General features: G+C 39.7%; 1 protein-coding gene across 1 annotated transcript in view; it reads right to left on the bottom strand.

The window, feature by feature from the left end:
- Positions 1-15,931, bottom strand: part of LOC125237057 (hemicentin-2-like) — a 42,212-nt gene extending 26,281 nt beyond the window's left edge. Inside the window, exons 1-3 of the mRNA XM_048143998.1 lie at positions 15,792-15,931; positions 14,158-14,354; positions 4,550-4,707 (exon numbers count right to left, since the gene is read on the bottom strand). Of these exons, the coding sequence (XP_047999955.1) occupies positions 4,550-4,707; positions 14,158-14,326 (327 nt within the window). The 5' untranslated portion in view covers positions 14,327-14,354; positions 15,792-15,931. The remainder of the gene's footprint in view (positions 1-4,549; positions 4,708-14,157; positions 14,355-15,791) is intronic.
- Positions 15,932-19,073: the final 3,142 nt, after the last annotated feature.

Below are 19,073 nucleotides of genomic sequence, written 5' to 3'. Positions count from 1 at the left end.
TGCAATTGCACGTAGGCGTAGCGGGAGTTAAAGAAATAGCGTTTTCCCTAGGGAGTTATACAGAGTGGGGCCTGTAACAAAGGCGAAGAATTGAACTGTAGGCTATTCTCCTTATACTGATCAACATTTGTTCAGTGACTTTTAAAAATTATGAAGTCTTTAAATTTTTAATTTTTCATACAAAATAAATATTAGCTTCAATGTACGCCATTATTCTTGTCATTGACGTTGTCTGTCACACTTTAGACTTAACAGAATTCGCAATACATTACCTCTAATAGAAAAAACTTTCAAGGGTGATAAAAATCAAAATACAAGTTATTTTTAAAAGTCGCCGAACAAATGTTGATCAGTATAAGGAGAATAGCCTAGAGTTCAATTCTTCGCCTTTGTTACAGGCCCCACTCTGTTTAATGTATCGCATCAAAAATAACTTATTTTATCTCTTATATTTTTATTGCAAGTATGATGGAAGGACATCCATACTAATATTATAAATGGGAAAGTGTGTGTGTCTGTTTGTTTGTCCGTCTTTCACGGAAAAACGGAGCGACGGATTGACGTGATTTTAGTAGAGATAGTTGAAGGGATGGAGAGTAACATAGGCTACTTTTTGTCTCTTTCTAACCCCCCACTTCCCTAAAATGGGGGGTGGGAGTTTATATGGAGCATTCCGTAATTCTCGAATTTTTTCGCGAGCGAAGCCGCGGGTAAGAAAGCTATTCTGCTTTATTTATATTTAGCCGTCACGATTAACTATGTGTTCGTTTACAATGTTCAGCTTACGCCCCATGTTACACAATGTATTATTGCACTTTACTTACGAAGGTATAGCACCTTAAATGGGTACCTATTAAGGCGGCTATAGAGTATAGATTTGTGGCAACCATCTACATTAATGTATAGCCGCCTTTATAAAATACAACAGCAACACCGAGCTGTCATGTTGACACTCGTCGTAACCTAGATCTAGAGATTGCAACACGTGTAATTTATAATTGTCTAAAACTAAGATTTGTCGACGTGTAATCCAAATAAACCGATTTGCATCCCATACACGGTTGTTGTTTAATGTTCCTGCCATCATCTCATCGCACTCCCAAAGATTCAAGGTTGATACCCTGACACACCATCAAAATAGGTTAAAAAAAACTGCGTTCATGAGCTAAATATTTAATTGCCCGTTAATGGGAAGAGACAGACGGCTCGAAAGAGTTCCACAATTGATTAATTGCAGATAATTGGGCTAGCTGACCGGTGGTAGGGATGAGCGGATAGTTTATCGATATCGGTGGGGATCTATCGATAGTTTTTTTTCCTTATCTCTAATTGCCCAATGATAACATAGGTATTATAACCCAGGATATTTAAGGTCAAATTCCTTTAACAACGACATTTTCAACTGTGTCTCTCTATAGTCTCTATCACTCTTCAACATATGGCCTAATACCTTAAGCTTCTGCCGTGGGTTTTTAATGTTAAAGAATAATTCACTCTGTATCATACATGTCACGGAAAATAAATGTATTTTTTGGTTCTAGTAAACCGTTTGACGCTGTTTACTTTCTCCATACAATTAATACCTATTGTCTTTATTTTCCATGATATATACGTATTCTAAAACATTAAAAATCCATAGTCTATTTATAGAAAAAATATAGACACGTTTCGGTCACATTTTAAAATGACTATCGACGATTAGGGATTTAAGTTCAATATGTTAAAATGGTTATGGAGATAAGTGTATGCGATACATGCTTAGCCTCGACATTGACTGGTAGAAAATCTTTAAAGCGTTAAGTCCGCCTATCTGTACTGTACATTTTCATGCATAAATCATTAAATAAATAAATGCCTTTGAAGGTTTAATCAAAACATCGATATCGATACAACTTTATCGACCTCCCTAAGTGTAATTGTAAAGCATTGAACAACAAACGAAGGGCGGGCCGCTAATCCCTCAAAGAGAAACGACTTCTTTACAACTGTAACGAACTTTTGATATCCGCCATATTTGATTCTAAAACCATTATTATTTGAACCTGGGTACCATGGCAACGTCACAATTGTTTATTCGTCGTAAGCATATCGTAGCTAGTTCTCCCTTTCGCTCCTTTGTAGTGGCGCGACAGAGCCAGACTGTGTTTCGATGGCAACGTAGCGTCCATGATTTTCACTTCGGCTGAGGCTAGTTAAAATAACAATTTAATATGGCAGCTCATGATTATAAGTTTTCAAAGTTGTATTAGATAGATTAATCTTATGGCAGTTATGGCGCAATTCTAACGAGGAAGGTTCATTTATTATAAAGTTATTATTCGGTGTGAGTCATGATAAGTTAATTTGTAGTTTGTTACAATTTGAGAAGTACAAATTGTGATTAATTTCGATTTAGCTTACTTATGCCAACAAAAAAATTGAGGTTCTAAAGGCCTATTTAGACAGCGCGCAATTCCTTGCGGACGGTTGAAGCGCTGGTAGCCTAGCGGTAAGTGCGTGCGATTTTCGTTCCGGAGGTCTCGGGTTCGAACCCCGACTCGCACTAATGAGTTTTTCGGAACTTATGTGTGAAATGTCATTTGATATCTAATTGCCAGTCGCTTTTCGGTGAAGGATAACATCGTGAGGAAACCGGACTAATTCCAAGTCCGTCCGCGGATAATCTCTGTGACCGTTAGGCCGTTTTCACATTATCCGATCCGATATCGGATGTCGGAAGGATTTTATTAGAAAAAATCCAAGACGGCGACCGTAATGTATGGGATATCGGTCCGACATCCGTTATCGGACCGGATAATATGAAAACGCACTTAGCACTAGAATTAAACCTGAAATTTGGTACCAATATGTATGTCGCAGTAAGATAGATAAAGCCGTTATATAGTTATAACCCTAGGGATATAATTATATGTCGTAACATAGTTAAACGAAAGCGATTTATTGCTATCTTACTAGGAATATAACTATAATACGTTACTAGTTTAGTCAAATAATTATATGACTGGATTCAGTTTAGTGAAATGATTGTAGACAGGAGTGTGGCGTTGCGGCGGAGGTATAGTTATAACCCTAGGGATATAATTATATGCGTTAAACAAACAAACCACAGTGAAGAATTGTTTAGGGCAAGAATTAGTTAATTATTTCCAATTCAATGTGCTTATTCTCTCTAAACACACAGACGGATGGACAAAGTCGCGACATAAGGGTTCCTTTTGATTTTTTTTTTGGCATAGAACTATAAAGAACCGGGACTTCCGGTTCCAGTCCCACTTAGAGACGTATTATAATTATATATCCCTAGATTAAGTTTAATCCAGTGATATAATTATATAACTAAACTAGTACCTACCGTATTATAATTATATTCCTAGTAAGATGGTTATGAATCGCTTTTGTTTAGCTATGTTACGGCATATAATTATATCCCTAGGGTTATAACTATACCTCTGCCGCACCGTCGCACTCCTACCTACAATCATTTCACTAGACTGAATCCAGTCATATGACTATATGACTAAACTAGTAACGTATTATAGTTATATTCCTAGTAAGATAGCAATTAATCGCTTTCGTTTAACTATGTTACGACGTATAATTATATTCCTAGGGTTATAACTATATAACGGTTTTATCTATCTTACTGCGACATGTATATCAATCACGCCGACAAAGTGGTAAATTAAAAAGTGGAAAAAAATGTTTTGTTAGGGTACCCCCCTAACCTACATGTAAAGTGGGGACTGATTTTTTTCATAGGTATTTAAAAACGAATAAGAGTTTACTAAAATCCTTTTTTGATTAAAATAATATTTTCGGAAATTATCGCTCCTAAAATAAAAAAAAGTGTGTCCCCCCCTCTACCTTTTGAACCATAATATGTTTAAAAAATATAAAAAAAATCATAAAATTAGAACTTTGTAAAGACTAGAGATGGGCCGAATATTCGGTAAATATTCGGTATTCGGCATATTCGGCAAGTTTTTCAATGTTCGTATTCGGCCGAATAATTCGGTTGCATTGCCGAATATTTGCCGAATAAACAAAGTAAATAACTAATGAAGATCTTACGTAGGTATTCCATTGGATAATAAGCTCCTATTTTAGTAGCTTTCTAAGGAACTACTAAAAAGAGATAATTAATACATCAAAATATGTAAAAAAAAAACATAGTTTAAGAGTTGAGAAGAAGTCAGAGTTGTTTTAACTAAGTTTTAGTTATCCACTAAATCATAAGAACATAGTTGTACCTTGTACCTAGTACCATAATATGTAACCATTATCAATCATGTAATAGTTTTAATAGTTTAATGAACATCCGCTTTAAAAATATGGCGTAACCGAATATTCGGCCGAATGTTCGGTTCGGTAAGAGCTGAACCGAATGTTCGGCCGAATATTCGTATTCGGCAAAATCCATATTCGGCCCATCTCTAGTAAAGACTTTCTAGGAAAATTGTTTTGAACTTGATAGGTTGAGTAGTTTTTGAGAAAAATACGGGAAACTACGGAACCCTGCTTATAATATTATAAAATTCATATGACTTACCTCACAAGTGTACTCAGCAGTGTCATCAGCTACAAGGTCGTTGATCTCCAGACTGTAGTTGGCGTGGAGTCTCGTCCTCGGTGGTAGGAGATGGTGGGGGTCGCGACTGTCTCCGAGTAGGGTGTCGCCTTTGTACCACCGAACACGAATGTCGACGTCTGTGAACGAAATGAATCAATGGAAACATTTTCGAAAATAGTAGGTAAGATTAGTAAGAAGCGCCATTGTACGTAGCCGAATGGCACACACGCTCACGAAACAAAACGCTCGTAGATATCTATATCTATCGCTCGTGCGTATTGGCGCGACAGAGCCAGACTACCTTTAGCGGCGTTTCGTTTTCGTTTCGCGTCGCAGAAATGCCATTCGGCTACGGCACCTGGTGGCCAAGCAGTAAAAGCATGCGACTTTCGATCCGGAGGTCGCGGGTTCGAACCCCGGCTCGTACCAATGAGTTTTCGGAACTTATGTGCGAAATGCCATTTGATATTTGCCAGTCGCTTTTGAAGGAAAACATCGTGAGGAAACCGGAGTAATTCCAATAAGGCCTAGTTACCCTTCGGGTTGAAAGGTCAGATGGCAGTCGCGTTTGTAAAAAACTAGTGCCTAAGCCAAATCTTGGGATTAGTTGTCAAAGCGGACCCCAGGCTCCCATGAGCCGTGGCAAATGCCGGGATAACGCAAGGAAGAAGAAGTAGGTAGGTAAGATTAGTACGACACGAGTGCGGAAAAGTAGGAAGTTTAGAAACGAGAGGCGATAAATAAATCTCACACACACAATTACACACAACAACACAAGCAATTAAATAAATGAAACGACGAATTAGGCAATTCCAGTCCAATTTTCCTTTATTTCTAAGAATAAATAATTTGAATATATTTTTACACGCTTGGTCTTGAAAGGTAAAATCCATATCCATACTAATATTATAAATGGGAAAGTGTGTGTGTCTGTTTGTTTGTCCGTCTTTCACGGCAAAACGGAGCGGTGAATTGACGTGATTTTGTAAGTGGAGATAGTTGAAGGGATGGAGAGTGACATAGGCTACTTTTTCTCTCTTTCTAACGCGAGCGAAGCCGCGAGCAAAAGCTAGTTATATTATAAATGAGAAAGTGTGTGTCTGTTTGTTTGTCCGTCTTTCACGGCAAAACGGAGCGATGAATTGACGAGATTTTTTAAGTGGAGATAGTTGAAGGGATGGAGAGTGACATAGGCCACTTTTTGTCTCTTTCTAACGCGAGCGAAGCCGCGAGCAAAAGCTAGTATCTATAAAAATCTAACATTTACAACCTAAATGAGTTGTTTTCTACAACCTAAATGAGTTTTTTCTGAAATATCCCGGGTAGTAATTATAAGTTAGCCAGTAAGCTAATATAGTCAGTAGTTTTTTAAGAATATTGTACGCTCGAAATGGGCAACTGTTGGTACTGTATTTCCTGTATATCATACCATCTTATGTACACAGTTAACAATGAATAAACTTTACTTTACTTTACAAAGCAAAAAACCAGCGAGAAAAAGCAGGGCTCAGCGAGAGACGCCATGACCCTCGTTCCGGGTCTTTTCTGCATGTATGTATATCGCAATTCAGCGTGGGAAGTGGGAACGCATCGAGTGTGATGGGCACCTTTGCATCTGAGAGGCCCGGAACGAGTTTTGTGAATAGAATTTAGTTTTATAGTAATGTCAGTTTTAATAGAGTAGTATTATATTAATTAGTATTTAAGTTAGTTTTACATGTACCGAGGTCTTTTGAATAAATTTACTAACTACGTATTTGATCTAACATTCCTTTCTCTTCAAACTTACAACTCAAGACGACAACCTAAATTGACCCTAGCCGAAATCTGACCCTCGACCCTATTTGTCACCAATAACTCTAAATTCAATACAACGCCTTGACAGGAAGCGAGGATCGCTATCTTTATGTACCAATTGTGTGAGATGTGAGCCACTTGGTTTAACGAGTGAATATGTGAAGGGTCTTTTATTGACACGTGGTGATATTTTACTAGTTTTTGGGATTTGTAACCGATAATAACCACGATACAAAATTTCAATTTTGAACCCCTCTGAAATATGTATGAAACGTGTTTTAATCCTTGACACAGTGGAACGATTTTCATCAATCATGGATAAGAATACTCCCGACTTTCAAACAAAAAACTATATCTAAATCTGTGCATCCGTTCGAAAGCTACGATGCTACAGACAGACAGATAGACAGACCGATAGGCAGACATGTCAAACTTATAAAACTCCGTCAGCAAACGGGAGTGTACAAGTTTCTAATGGGTTGGCAACGCGCATGTGACACTCCTTGAGTTGCAGGGGTCCATAGGTTACGGTGACCGCTTTCCACTAGGCGGACCGTGTGCTTGTTTGCCACCGACGTAGTATAAAAAAAATAAAAGTAGGTACATTGCTGCAGAGAATTTTTTCGAATAATAAAAGAATAGCTTAAAAATATTTTTTAAGAAAAAAAAACCGTCTTCCTTTGGGGTTCTGGTGATAAATACTTTCAAATGTTGGATTATGTTATCAATTCGTCTGTATATTTTTTAATGTTTTGTTATTCGATATCTCCGTCATTTCTGAACCAATTTTGAAATCTGGATGGTTCTGAAGTACTTACAGATGAGAATGATTATCAGAACGGAACTCAAACCAGGGGCGGCTCACTCTTCATCACCACTGCACCAAATGTCATTGTTCTGGACGTAAGTGCATGCTGTTCTTATAAAAATACCAAAGTCACTATAAGTGTGCCGTTCAGATTTGAGGAGTTCCGTTCTGACCATCAGCAGCAGTTCCACTGCACCAAATGTCACTGTTCTGGACGTAAGTGCATGCTGTTCTTATAAAAATACCAAAGTCACTATAAGTGTGCCGTTCAGATTTGAGGAGTTCCATTCTGACCATCATCAGGAGTTACACTGCACCAAATGTCACTGTTCCGTACGTAAATGCATGCTGTTCCTTTAAAAACACAAATTTTTTTATATGTATGCCTTTCAGATTTGAGGAGTTCCCTCGATTTCTCCAGGATTCCATCATCAGAACTGGGTTCTGAGAAAAATGGGACCAATCTGTATGCATCATATACATTCAATCAAAAAAAAAATTTTCAAAATCGGTCCAGTAACGACGGAGATATCGAGGAACAAACATAAAAAAAAATACAGACGAATTGAAAACCCCTTCCTTTGAGATTTGGAAGGCGGTTAAAAAACACTCGACCAGCACGGGAAGCATGGTCGTGCGATAGACGATAAAATAGCAGGCCGTCCCTATCGCACTATTGGTAAGTGCGATAGGGACGGCCTGATATTTTATCGTCTATCGCGCGACCATGCTTCCCGTGCAGCCGGCGTATCATGCTGCCAATTTTTACACTTATCCACGTGGATAAAGCATCCGTCACGCTTTAGCAAGTACGTCAGTGTGACAGTGACAGATGTCTTATCCACGTGGATAAGTGATAAAATTGGCAGCATGATACGCCGGCAGGCAGACAAGCATGGTCGCGCGATAAACTATAAAATGTCAGACCGTCCTTTTCGCACTTACTAATTATAGTACGTTGACGTTCAAAATTTTTATCGACGACTTGATCCAAAATGTACCTACAATTTTTTTGAGAATTGCCGACCCCATACATTTAAATTTAAATACATTTAAATTTGAATTACTGTGTGAGATTGGACCCCCGAAGTGTGACGCATGTAGATCTAATCTGAGTAATCTGTGTTGTTACACTTAACGTATTCATTTACATTTTGTCTTACACTTAACGTATTCATTTACAAGTGCGACAGAGCAAGAACGTGGTTCGCGGCCCAGGCTCTTTGTTTTCGACACCCTAGCGTGCCTGGCCCCGTAGCCGAATGGCATTTCTCCGACGCCAAACGAAAACGAAACGTAGTCCGGCTCTGTCGCACCAATACGCAAGAGCGATAGGGATAGATATCTACTAGCGTTTCGTTTCGTGAGCGTTTCGTGAGCGTTTGTGCCATTCGGCTACGCACCCTGTTTGTTTTAATAAATGACTGTCGACTCGAATGGGTGCCCAAATATGAGATACCTATGGAATATCCATACCATTCCATACTAATATTATAAACTAGCTTTTGCCCGCGGCTTCGCGCTCACGTTGGAAAGTGACAAAAAGTAGCCTATGTCACTCTCCATCCCTTCAACTATCTCCACTTAAAAAATCACGACAATTCGTCGCTCCGTTTTGCCGTAAAGGACGGACAAACAAACAGACACACACACTTTACCATTTATAAATATTAGTGTGGATTGGAAAGTGTGTGTCTGTTTGCTTGTCCGTCTTTCACGGCAAGACGGAGCGACGAATTGACGTGATTTTTTAAGTGGAGATAGTTGAAGGGATGGAGAGTGACATGGACTACTTTTTTATCTTTCTAACCCCCCCTCCCCTATGTGGAGAGGATGGGAGAGGATCGTGCGGCCAAAAGAGCTCACTTGTGGCGATCTACTGAAAAACGGCCGGTCGGAAGGCCCAGGTACCGATGGATCGACGAGGTCCAGAAAGACCTGCGTGACCTTCAAGTGACTGAGTGGCATCAGATTGCACAGGATAGGAGCGAATGGCGGAATCTAGTGTCGGAGGCCAGGATCCACTTCGGGTCGCTGAGCCATCGCAGTAAGTAAGTAAGTAACCCCCCCTCCACTTTCCTAAGGGGGGGGGGGGGTGGAAGTTTGTATGGAGCAGTCCACAATTTTAGAATTAAACGCGAGCGCAGCCGCGGGCAAAAGCTAGTGGACATGGCCACCTGTGTATACCTTACTTTATTTACATATTAATCTAATTCATAATAGGTATTTGTCTCAGAGCCGCTATTTTACTTTAATCAAAGCTCAGAGCAAAAGTATTTGTTTTTTGCTTAATTGGGTACCTAGTTTATTATAAACGTATAATGTTGTCTTAGTTCTCACAGATAACTGCATAATTGGTATGATACTTGAAATAATGGGTTAACCTTTTACACAAACAACCTATTTGGATTAAGGACGCCTACACACGATCTAATCGCACTGTAACTTTGTAATGTCAGCTGTCAGTTTGATATCTGTTCTAAAACTTCTACATAAAACATCAATAATATTAGAATGTGGGCGAAAGATATACCAAGTCATGTTAGCATCGATTTTGACAGTTCAAACTTAAAACTTGTATTAAATTTTATTATAGAATGATGCCAGATTTAAATTTAATATTATCTAATTTAAAAAAAGTTGTAATATAAATATATCGTTTAAAACTAAGTGCTAAGTGCATTTTCACATTATCCGATCCGATATCGGATGTCGGACCGATATTCCATACATTACAGGCGCCAACTTGAATATTTAAATTTCCATTGAAATCCTTCCCACATCCGATATCGGATCGGATCGGATAATGTGAAAACGGCCTAAGGTTTATAAAATGAACAAATTTCGTCAAGTGGACGAAAACTAGAACTAGACGAAAGTTAGGTCACAGAATTCACAGATGCTATTATCATTAGGTTTCTAACAGAACAGAAGACATAATTTCCACTTTAGGATCCTATTTGCAATTTTCATCAACCACTTAACATTTTTCATATTGTTTTTTGCTTGGTCGCCCAAAATGAGAATGCTGTCTCGGCCGTGGCACGTTACGAGACGAGGCACATTGGACATTTGCCGCGCAGGCAAATTGTCTCGCTCCGTATGGAGGCCAATGATTAGCGCACCGTGTTCGACCGGCCTAACAACGGTCAATTATGTTGTAAAAGTAGTCAGGGTAATTTGATATGATCACTTTAAGTGTGTGACTATAAACATTAGTATTTAGGTTGGGAGTAACTTGTTAGAAAATTATCGGTGTGATGAATAGGAACTTAGGCTCATTGTGTTAGTCTCCGTCAACATAATCTAGTTTTCGTCCATACACAAAATATCTTTTTATTTAATATTGTTTAGACAATAAGGCTTGTATAAGTAACTTATTTTAAATTAATATCAATAATTTACTTAAGAGTCATTGTCCGTCTAGTGGAGCGTAAGTATGTATGTACATAGTTATGTACATACATACTTACATACACTATCGCTGATACATAGTTTTTTTAACGTTCTATTTAATAAATTGATTTTTACTGAAGGCAAATCGTGGCCATAAGTATTATTCCGTACAGGTAATAAAGCAAAAATGTTAACAAAGTTAATAATGCAAAATAAAACTAGCTAGGAATATGTAATGGCAAAGAGGATCGAGTGTTATAGAGAGTTACTGTCGAAGTAAAATGTGTAATCACAGTGCATAGACTGACATCTCTTGAGACAGGCTTAAAATGTTGTTGGGGGGTCAGCATCTCCTGCTATGCTGATGACACTCTCGTGTCGGCCCGTGGCAGAACCTACGGGGAGGCCGCCTATGTAGCCACAGCTGGGGTAGCACACGTAGTGCATAGGATTCGGGCGCTAGGTCTGGAAGTCGCGCTGCACAAATCCGAGGTTCTGGTCTTCCACGGGCCTCGAAATAAACCTCCGGAGGGAGCCCAAATTACAGTGGGGGGAACTTCCATAGCCGTCGGGTCGACGATGAAGTACCTGGGACTCGTTCTCGACGGTAGGTGGAAGTTCGAGGAACACTTCAAGCGTCTGGCTCCAAAATTGCTGGCTGCTGCCGGTGCGCTTGGGCGTATTCTCCCAAATCTGGGCGGGCCAGGAGGAGCATGTAGACGACTCTATATGAGCGCGGTACGTTCAGGGCCCTCTACGGGGCGCCAATATGGGCGGACACCCTGAGATCTAAAAGTGAGGCCCTTCTGCGTCGTCCTCAACGAGCCATAGCTCTCAGGGTGGCTCGAGCGTAACGCGACAATTCGTACGCGGCAGCTAGCCGGAAGCCCGCCGTGGGACCTTGAAGCCAAGGTTCAATCCGCGGTCTATTGGCGGGTGACGGTAGCAAGGAGGGAAGAGAACTGGCCTGCCCCTCAAGAAATCCAAAAGTGGAGAGAAGAAGCACGAGAAGTGCTCTTCAAAAAGTGGTCGGAGCGTTTGGAGATCCCGGGAGCTAGCCGGGAACTGGTGGCCGCTGTTCGGCCCGTTCTAAAAGAATGGGTGGAACGTAAGTACGGCGCACCTTTTTTCCATCTCACACAGCTCCTGACGGGGCACGGCTGCTTCGGCTGGTACCTGTGTGAGAGGGTGGGAAGGGAGCCTACTACAGCGTGTCACCATTGTGATCGAAGAGCCGTGGACACGGCCCAACACACGCGCGAAGAGTGCCCTGCTTGGGATGAGCCTCGCGCTGCCCTGTCCACGGTTATAGGGGGTGATCTCTCTGCCGGCGCTAATATGCCATATGCTTAGCAGTGAAGAGGAGTGGGAGGCAGTGCCACCTTTAGCGTCGTTGTCATGTCGCAAAAGGAGGCCGCCGAAAGAGTGCGCGAGGATGACGCCAACTCGCTTCCTCAGCGCCGCAGAAGGCCAGGCAGGCGGCGAAGAGTCTTCGCAGAGAGACTGATGCCGCCCTAACCGAAACTTGCGGGTGATGGACCGGGAGCTACATCACCCGATTCACCCGCCTGAAGTGTTTCTGTGCTGGAAGGCCCTCAAGTGTTCCAAGGGTACCTTCAGCGGAGTAGGCTGCATGACCAGCCACAAGAGCCGGGCCCGCAAGGGCAACGCTGGCGGGGCAACGGTGGTCTACAACCGTGTTCCCGAAATCCCGCCCAAGGCGAGCGTCGGAACACCCCAGGGGGTTTAGTCCGTGGGAGTCGGACATACCCACTTGGCTCTCCCGGGCCAGTGGGATCCATAACGGATTCCCCCTGGGTAAAAAAAAAGGCTTAAAATGTTGAACCTCAGTTTTGACAATTTGGCCCCTATTCTTAGCTTGATATGTTTTAAAATGTCAAATATGAATATTAGCACCATCTAGCTGAGCGTACCCCAAAGGTGTAATGCCATCTAGGCCACCGTACCTTTTTCTGTATGGTACTGAGGTAGGTACGTTTTTTTCTTAGACTTTATCTGTCTATACGGAGTTATAATATGTCTTTGGTAATGGCGAAGGTCAAAAGTTGGGGAAATTGGGGAATTAGTTAAGTAAGTACTCAACCATAATAATATAGAGATAGCGCCACTGGACGACGCAGTCTAATAACATTATTTTATAAATCCTTAGTTCAATTAAATACAATCCTCTTTTATTGTCCGTCAAAAATTATAATAATGTTGTTCTTAACATAGACAAGCAGTCAGTAATCTTAAATGATCGCCCGTCCATCAATAAAACCGGCATACACATTTGCATAATAAATGTAACATAATGTTTCTATCAAACATTAAAAATATAGGAAAAACTTTGTATATTCAACTTTATTCGTTCAATCATAAAGTTGGCATCAAATTGTGTGCTCAAAGTTCCAAAGAATGTTGCATTCGTGTTCGAGCATAGAGAATACTCATTACTTTTTTTTAATATCCGTTCTTCAGCGCTGTATTGTCGTCAAATTGTCGTTCTAGGGATTTTCATTTTAAAGTATTATTGAATTAATTAAGGTAATAACTTGTCGTTTTAAAATAGTGAAAAGCACGTAATACTTAAGTAAGCGTTTAAAATAACTTCATAAGATTCTGAACCAAGCGTTAGAAAAAATCGTACGGTGCGCTTTGCGGTTTTTTTTTAATGTAACCTCAAAGCTTTTATTGCATACTATTCTCTGATAGCTCTAGGACTAGTGCAATAATTACTTTAAATTTAAAGTCTTATATTGAATTAAAAAAAAAATAATTAAGTATATTGAACTCGGAGAAATTGTAACTGAATCATTTTTTTTTTTAAATTATAAACTGGCCAGTGATTGACCTTAGTCGCACCTGATGGAAAGTGACGACAAGGCCGAGGTTGTAGCTCACTGGTTCAGTAATAGCCTATTCATTCTTTATTCCATTATTACACTATAAAGTTGAGTTCCACATATATATTCACTGAACATACGTGCCATACCAGTGGACACTCAATTAATAATGCAAAAATTGTAAAACATGGAAAAAATCCCCCCAGTCGGAATTGTCCCGCTGTACCTTTATATAGGTAACAGAATCGGTTGAATACTGCCCTCTTCTCTCCTTATTATCGTCACCTGTGCTAGAGGGTCAATAAAGGGTCATCGTGCTAGTTTCCGTCCAGGGGGCCGATTTTTGAGTCTCACGGCGTTCGAATTCAGAAAATTGTCACTGAAAATAATAGGCAATTCACCGTTTTCAACCGGTATTTTAGTGACAGTGAGACTCAAAAATCGGCCCCCAGTTCTAGTTTTCGTCCACTTAACGAAATTTGGGTATAAAATGATATTTCGCAAGTTAAAAAATAATAAAAAATATTTTTGTAATGCCTTTTCAAAAAGAGGACCGGGGGCCGATTTTTGAGTCTCACTGTCACTAAAATACCGGTTGAAAACGGTGAATTGCCTATTTTCAGTGACAATTCTCTGAATTCGAACGCCGTGAGACTCAAAAATCGGATCCCCATTTCTCATGAAATGTGGAAAAATGTCGGGATAATGCAAAGAAAAAGCAGTATACCTTATATACTAACCTGTGTCATGAATATAGCAGGGCAGCAGCACACTGTCATTCTCATAAGTTTTTACAGTCACGGGAATACTTTTGAACACACTGTCACAGTACACTGAACTTATCGTCAGTATTGTAATCACTATACAGTGTGTTTCCATGTTTAAACGTAGTCTTTCGTTGGATTTCATACACGTCCAACGTCCTTCGCGTTTTTTACTTTAAATTTCATAGAAAAAAAATGTTTTATTTATAAATAAAATAAAATTAATATAAATGTCGTCGCAAAAACGAATACTACCTACAAAAAGTAGTGCCTTTAAAAAAATAAATAAATGCGATTAAAAATTTAAACGTCTCCAAGGTGCTATATTAAGTTTAGGTACAGTCAGCCAAGAAAGTGGTTTACCACTTTTCGACTCTATCTTTAAACACGATCGAAAAGTGTTAAACCACTTTTTTGCCTAACTGTACTTACGCTGATGAACTTATAAGAAATTTTGTGCGAATTAATACTTAGTTTAAGATCTAAGGAAGACATATTTCTATGATAGCTAGGTACTTATTAAATCATCATAACTGCATCGTAATTATCAAAAAAGCGTTTCAAGGAATTAATTCTTGACAAGTAAAATCTTCATTTGATTCCAAATTGATGTCATTTAGATTCCACGAATTTAGAACCGTAAGACGATTTGCAGCTTCCTCGAGTCATATCAAGTTAGCAGCGATTTTAACACGTTCGTAAGTGTGTTTGTATTTTGTATTGCATTTTCGTTCTCAAAATATTTTGGTCTGGAACACCTTCAAAATATTTCAAATTTTCTGTTCTAACAAAAATATTTGAATTTTCCTTTATTCAAAAATAATAACCCAGTTTTTGTGTGCAGCGACTTGTGAAGCGGATGTGCAAACATCCTTTTCACTCGCACAAAGTAAAAAAGCTTTTATATCAAGTAATTAAAGTGCGTTTTTAGTTTAAATGTAAAATATTACGGTCTGTCGCACGGTGTGAAAAGAACTTAAAAGTTGATCCGGTAAAAAAAAGAAAAGTTTTTTTAACGCTCTATGGTAACGAGCTTTAAGTTTTTAGGTGATTAGAAAAAGTTTTGTGTATTAAGTGTTTTTAGATAGTAAAAAAGATATGACTCATGAAAAAAAAAACTTTTTAATTTCATTTTTTGTTCCAAAATAATAATGTAATTAAAGTTTCCGGATTAAAATAAGTTCTCATTAAGCTGTCTTCATTATCACTTATTTCAGTGTATGAGTGTTAGTTATTACTTTAAAGACTATTATTTATTATTATTTTCATATCAGCCTAAGTGCGTTTTCACATTATCCAATCCGATATCGGATGTCGGACCGATATCCCATACATTACAGGCGCCATCTTGGATTTTTTCTATTGAAATCCTTCCGACATCCGATATCGGATCGGATAATGTGAAAACGCACTAAGATGCTAAAGTAAATATGTAAGTAGGTTAAATTTTCATAGAAAACAATGTGATTATGTGTAATCAATTCCTTGTTTTTCAACTTTAATAGGTATGCGACTTAAAATACACTGCTAATCATAAATTGATAACCACTTAGGTATTATTAACGCATGAAATTACCTACGGATAAATTATAACAATAACATTATTTTACCGTTACAGTTTTTAATTAAATTCTAAATGTTATTTTATAAGTAAGTAACTACAATTTCGTTCTATGATTTTGTAACTTCTAATGCACTATTCTTAACGAAACGCCGAAAAAACTTTGAATTTACGGTGCGCGCGCGCCGAATGGCGGGAAAAGAGATACTGACAGCTGCGCCGAGTCTCGCGAGATCATTGGGACGCCCGGGACACACTGGGCATCCATACTAATATTATAAATGGGAAAGTGTGTGTGTCTGTTTGTTTGTCCGTCTTTCACGGCAAAACGAAGCGACGAATTAACGTGATTTTTTAAGTGGAGATAGTCGAAAGGATGGAGAGTGACATAGGCTACATTTTGACTCTTTCTGACGCGAGCGAAGCCGCGGGCAAAAGCTAGTACATAATAAATTCGTTTATTTGAGACAACATAATGTCCAAGAACAATTACAATTAAAAATAAATCACAATTACAAAATAAATAAATTAATAACAATTTCAAATGAATGTATGTGCGACAATTCTGTATTTTTTCTGTGTTTAATTATATTACAGCAATAGATAAAACTTATATAATAAATTAGAATAATATTATATGTAGATCGGGGCCCAACATAAGGTAAGATTTTAACTTCTGATTAGCAGAAACGTCAGCAATCGATGCCACTAGGCTTAGAATAAATTTAAAAGTGGAAAATGTCTGCCTTGGGTGAGACTTGAACTCACTGCCTCTGGATCGATACTCCAGCGCTCTGCCAACTGAGCAACCAAGACTTCAACCAAGCCAGCGAAATTTTCCACTACTAAGGTCTATGGGACCCGTAGCGACATCTACCGTAAGAGTGTTAAACTTCTTAAACGGCAACCGGAGTTCCAAGTCATATTGGAAATTCACCAGTTACGATGCGCTAACCATGCTAAATTTTAACTTCTGATTAGCAGAAACGTCTGCAATCGATGCCACTAGGCTTAGAATAAATTTAAAAGTGGAAAATGTCTGCCTTGGGTGAGACTTGAACTCACGGCCTCTGGATCGATTCTCAGTTGGCAGAGCGCTGGAGTATCGATCCAGAGGCCGTGAGTTCAAGTCTCACCCAAGGCAGACATTTTCCACTTTTAAATTTATTCTAAGCATAAGGTAAGATTCCAAAAGAGTTACCATACCAATATGTTGCCAATAAAAGGAAATTTTCAAAATGGAGAAACGCGGAAACCTTATTAATTATTCTCGATTATAACCAATTCATTTAAATTTAATTAATATTATTAACTAGTATTTTCCCTTTTTTCGCTCGCGTTAAATTCGAAAATTTGCTGAATGCTCAGTACAAACTTCCACCCCCCCCTTTTAGGGAAGTGGGGAGATAGAACACGACAATAAGTAGCCTATGTCACTTTCCATCCCTTCAACTATCTCCACTTAAAAAATCACGTCAATTCGTCGCTTCGTTTTGCCGTGAAAGACGAACAAACAAACATCAGGCACACACTTTCCCATTTATAATATTAGTTTGCATAATATTAATTTATATTAATATTCTTATACAGATTGACTTTTCCCACAATAAGCTCCTCAAGTACTCAACTCACACAACTATACTTAAATAACTATGTATAGGTATTATAATAAAATATGTAATTACTAAAATGCCTAACCGGGAATCGAGCCCAGGACCATTCGCTTAGCAGGCAGGGCAGGCTCGTCACTACACTATCAATTCCGCCAAAAACAATTCAAAACTACGATTATAAAAGCCAGAATAATAAGAAAACTACGATTATATCGAGAAACGGCCCCTTGCTCTTAAAGCTAGGAACATACTACGCGGACGTCCGTCGTAAATCGACCGCGACCGCGACCGATCAGTGTGCACGGAACAAAACATCCCGCGAGCCAGATTTCGATCGGACGTCCACGCGCTCAAGGTCACGTCCACGTCCGTCGACCGATAGTTTGCACGGTGAAGCTAGGAACATACTACGCGGACGTCCGTCGTAAAACGACCGCGACCGCGACCTATCAGTGTGCACGGAACAAAACATCCAGAGAGCCAGATTTCGATCGGACGTCCGTGCGCTCAAGGCCACGTCCGCGTCCGTCGACCGATAGTTTGCACGGTTATGTGTATTTCCATTGTCCAGATTCCCGTCCGCGGTCGATTTACGACGGACGCCCGCGTAGTGTGTTCCTAGCTTTATGTGTAATTTCATTGTCCAGATTCCCGTCCACGGTCGATTTACGACGGACGTCCGCGTAGTATGTTCCTAGCTTAATGTGCCCTCGTCTTTACAAGCGTCACATTATACCCCAATTAAAAGAAATCATAACACTACGTTACCCAGGAGACTTGCCGGATTACTCATCAGTCATAAGGCTCCCCACAGACAGTCTTAAAAATTCATAATCTTAAAAAAAACTTGTATGCAATCTGACAGTTCAAACTGACACTGACAAGACACTGACAGATCTGAACTGTCAGATTGCATACAAGTTTTTTTTAAGATTATGAATTTTTAAGACTGTCTGTGGGGAGCCATACTATATATCTCAATCATATCTATTAATTTATAACCTCTAGCGTCGGTCGAATACTACAATAGTTCCTACAGCCAACAACACAGCTATGAATACCGACAAAGTGCCAAAAATATATCTACGAGTACACACCTTAATTGTACAGGCAATAAAGAAAAGGCAGAAAGTTAACTTAGAACCGCGTGCGTCGGGCTTCGCCCGACACTTTGAGTTAGTGACCGGCCAGTGGCCACACTAGAGCGTCGCGTGTCTCGGGGCGCGCAACGGGCGTCCGCGCCACGCCGCTTCAGTGTAATTCAAAAAACGCCTCCTCAGTACATTTTGTATAGGAAAGACGTAAGACGCGCCCCAGGTGGCGTGGCGGCGGCGGGGCGCGCGCCGCGCCGCTTGGCGGCGCGCCTTACGTCCTTCCTATACAAAATGTACTGAGGAGACGCTTTTTGAATTACACTCAGGTGGCGTGGCGCGGACGCCCTTTGCGCGCCCCGAGACACGCGACGCATAAGTGGGAACCACAGAATTAGATTTAGATAGAAGAAACAAGTTCATTCATTTGTATGGCGGCCGAGCGTGTCAGATTTTGTACTGAAGTTGTTACTTGCCTATGATTTTAAATATGTCTCAGACCCTTGAGTGTTCATATTTTTTTGTGTTGTTGCAATTAATATTACTTAAAGAGGCATTATTAATGTTTTTGTTCACTTCAACTTACAAAAATTGACGCCCGAAAGCTGCAAGCTGCGATTAAAGACG

This window comes from Leguminivora glycinivorella, chromosome 20 (genome assembly GCF_023078275.1).
Source record: "Leguminivora glycinivorella isolate SPB_JAAS2020 chromosome 20, LegGlyc_1.1, whole genome shotgun sequence".
Lineage (NCBI taxonomy): Eukaryota > Metazoa > Arthropoda > Insecta > Lepidoptera > Tortricidae > Leguminivora > Leguminivora glycinivorella.
The sequence above is the reverse complement of the archived record's forward strand: the minus strand, read 5'-3'. Positions and strand labels throughout refer to the sequence as shown.